The following is a 3,271-nucleotide window of genomic DNA, read 5'->3' as shown; positions in this document are numbered from 1 at the left end:
GTGATGTTTGCATACTGTACAAAAAGGGAGATATGAACATTCCAGCTAACTACGGACCTATATGAATATTGCCTGCATTTTGTAAAATGTTAGAGAAAACTTCAATCAAAATTACCAGAATTTATTAGCAAACGCGTTCTATTATGTAACTCACAGTATGGCTTTCGGAAAAACTGATTCACTCAGGTTGCACTACATGACCACGAAGTTTATATTCTGAATAGCATTGAAAAAAGTGTGTTTGGTGTCTGTAAATTTCATGACGGCTCATGATTCTCTAAATCAAGAGTTAGAACTGCAATAGTTAGATAGGTATCTTATACGCGGTGAGGCCTTAGAGATTTTTCGCTCGGATCTTAGTGGAACGAAACAATATTGTAAAGACGTCGGTGACGAGGACGCGGAGAAGCACCAACAAAGACACTTTATCAGTCGCCAAGAAAAACCAACAACGTCTTCTTCATCTCCACGCTTAACCCAAAAACCCGCACTACTTCAACCTTGTCAACACTGGCACATACCCGCGGCAATATAGTTGGTCCAATATGTATGTATAGACCCTTCTCGCAGTTTACTTTAGAAGGAACGATATGGCGCTTTCGGTGGCGCGCCGCGAAAGGGGTCTATAAACAACTTTACTTCGACTGCTTAAGCCCGAATTTCGTGCTGTTCCTCAAGTCAGTATTTCAGGCACTTTTATTTTCAAATTAGACTTGAATTATTTTGTAACCGTTAATACTTGAGCAAAATGTGTGATTTATACTAAAATACGAGTGAAATGTTTGCTCACAAAACTATCATTCACTAAGTTCAGTGAAGGAATCATATATCACAGAATCCAAATGAGTGGGCTTGGTTGAATGGACTAGTAATTATTGTCCAAAAACCTAAGGCGGGTATTTTTTGAGCAATAGTCAAACTGACGAATGTAACTTCTCTCTATCCTAATAATACCATTTTTGAAATTGTCAGTATGCAAAACTGCTCGGTGGCACATTTTTGATAAGACGCTATGGCACACACATATAGAACATATACCGACACAAACGCCGTTGTGTGTATGTGTGTCGCGCCGCAAATTTCCACACATAACGCTGTTGGTACGCAAGCATAAGGAAATCGGGGCAAAATGTAGCCTTGCACGCGGTGCTCAGCGAGCCGCAGCTCGACAGCACATTTCTCAATCTCAGCGGCACTGGTTACGCTTGAGAAAAGTGACTCAGCTGAAGTAGGCATCGAGTCCATCGAGCTCAATACGGTGGCAATAAGTATTCATAAGTCCTACAAATCTCAAATTTGTTGCAGGACCTTCAGACATGTGCGGCTATTTTTTCGACACATAGGACCCTTCAAAGACGGGAATAGATCGCACGGCAACACAGAGTAATATATAACTCATTTGACCTCGGCAGGACCTGTCTTTCTCCATAGGAAGAGCTAGCAAATTAGACTGAGCCAAGTGCAGGACCACCAATCATATTAGGTTGCGGTGAAGTCGATGTAGTACGTTTTGCCAAAACGCCTGCTGTAAACAATCGAGCTCATTACGAATAGGGAGCGAGCATGATTTCCAAATTGCCCCGTAAAATATGAAAGCTTTGTAATTCATCAATCAATGTAAGTGCTGTTTTAGTTAAGTCATTTATAACACCTTAGGGCCCATTTACCATCTACAGCACACACCATCGTTTCACGTACCGCACCACAGCTGCGTCTCCGATACAGCCCGCTCGATAAATTTTAGATAATGCGGTCTTGCTCTCCATTGAGCGCGCGAGTACTTATATATATATATATATATATATATATATATATATATGTTGTAATGAGAAAAAACACAGAGACAGCACCCGTTCTTCGGCCGGCTGTTCTATATTCTGCTTCGTCCTCCTCCTCTCCTCGTTCGCCCCCTAGCGCCCGGTGTTCGAGCGCCCGAGCCCAAGTGCATGTCTTCATCTTTACACTCGGCCACGCTACTGAAGATAGCTCAGGCGGTTGTGAATGCGCGCTGATGCTCGAAAATCATTGTATAGTCGTCGTCGGAAGTAGTCGTCGTCAAGACCATCCAGCGCGCAACCAGTTCCTCGGGTGGTTGGCATTGACTCTTGCGCTCTGGTCGCGGGTCTTGCCGCCGATTGTCCTGCCGCTGAGCGTTGTCGGTTTCGGGCGGCGTTGGGGAGATTCCCTTGAAGGGTGCTCCGTTTCGGTGGCCGCTGTGCCTTGGTAGCCGCGCTGACCCTGGGAAGAGCGCCTTGACGCCTGCGTGGATGCTGCGCTTGACGGCGACGGCCCCGGCGGGTGCGGTGGGGGCGTTCCTGGAGGTGGGTGGTGGACGGCTCTGGTCAATGGCCGCTGACGCTTGCCTGAACACCGGATCGTGATCTCTGCTGGCGGGAGTCGGGGTTGAGGGATTGCCACCGCCACTGCTGCTGGAGCCATGGGGTGTTGGGACTGGTAGCTGCCGGGTGCTGGAGGATACCGGGGTGCTGTGGCTGCTCCCCTGGTGCGTTGGTGGATTCAGGCGGCGGGTGTCCTGCGGTGGGGGCTGTCTTGTGGTGCCTCCCTTGTGGCCTGGCGTGGCTGACACTCCCGGGGGCGAGGGCGATGGCGGCACCGGGTGGAATGGACCTGCGCGCGGCTGCTGCTGCGGCCCGGGGAGGGTGATTGCGGGACTCTGGGCCGGTCGGTCCGGGCCCTGGTCAGGTTCTCGCTGCTTGACACGTGGGCCTAACGTCGTCTCGTAGACGGGTTGGCGGGCCATCTCGTTGGTGGACAGCGCCCCCTTTGCGGCAGTGGTGGCGTGTACCGGAGTGGGGCTTTTGTTGTGCTGCTCGATGGGCCCTCAGCAGCATCAGATCCACGGCGAATGGGTGCGTGTCCCAAGAGTCGCAGCACGGCGCATTTCCCGCATTGTCCCCACATGCTTCTACTTCCGATGCCGCTGCGGATGCAGCTTCATCTGCTGTCTTGTAGGCCTCGCCCCCGGGCCCACCATGGATGGCGGAGGACGCCGACGTGGAGCAGTTCGAGCGGGAGGCCTGTGACCGATGCGGTGGCGGCTGAGGTCTGGACCCACCGCCGCTGCTGTCGAACCTTTGGTTCTCGGTCGTGATCTTCGACGACGACCAGCCAGAGCTGATGCTCGGGAATGTAGGGGCAGCACAAGCATAAGGGAGCAGGCGGCCATCAGATGGTTCTTTCGGAAGCGGGATACTAGCGGAAGCGGTGGTCATGATGCGCTTCCCGTCGTCTGGTGAAAAGCAGACGGCGA

The 3,271-nt window shown here is 51.1% G+C and overlaps 1 protein-coding gene across 1 annotated transcript; it reads right to left on the bottom strand.

The window, feature by feature from the left end:
* Window positions 1-1,987: 1,987 nt before the first annotated feature.
* Window positions 1,988-3,233, bottom strand: LOC119454149 (uncharacterized). The gene is made up of 2 exons (XM_037716147.1): window positions 2,921-3,233; window positions 1,988-2,841 (listed from the first exon to the last, which is right to left on the bottom strand). Exons 1-2 carry the CDS (start codon window positions 3,231-3,233, stop codon window positions 1,988-1,990), a joined length of 1,167 nt encoding a protein of 388 aa, XP_037572075.1.
* Window positions 3,234-3,271: the final 38 nt, after the last annotated feature.

Source organism: Dermacentor silvarum, chromosome 5, assembly GCF_013339745.2.
Source record: "Dermacentor silvarum isolate Dsil-2018 chromosome 5, BIME_Dsil_1.4, whole genome shotgun sequence".
Classification (NCBI taxonomy): domain Eukaryota; kingdom Metazoa; phylum Arthropoda; class Arachnida; order Ixodida; family Ixodidae; genus Dermacentor; species Dermacentor silvarum.
Note: the sequence above shows the minus strand (reverse complement) of the source record. Positions and strands in the feature narration are given on the sequence as shown.

Coding starts and splice junctions, on each gene's coding strand:
- LOC119454149 (XM_037716147.1), bottom strand. CDS start 3,233: ATGACCACCGCTTCCGCTAGTATCCCGCTTCCGAAAGAACCATCTGAT. Junction 2,842..2,920: donor GGCATCGGAAGTAGAAGCAT/GTGGGGACAATG, acceptor GATGCTGCTGAG/GGCCCATCGAGCAGCACAAC.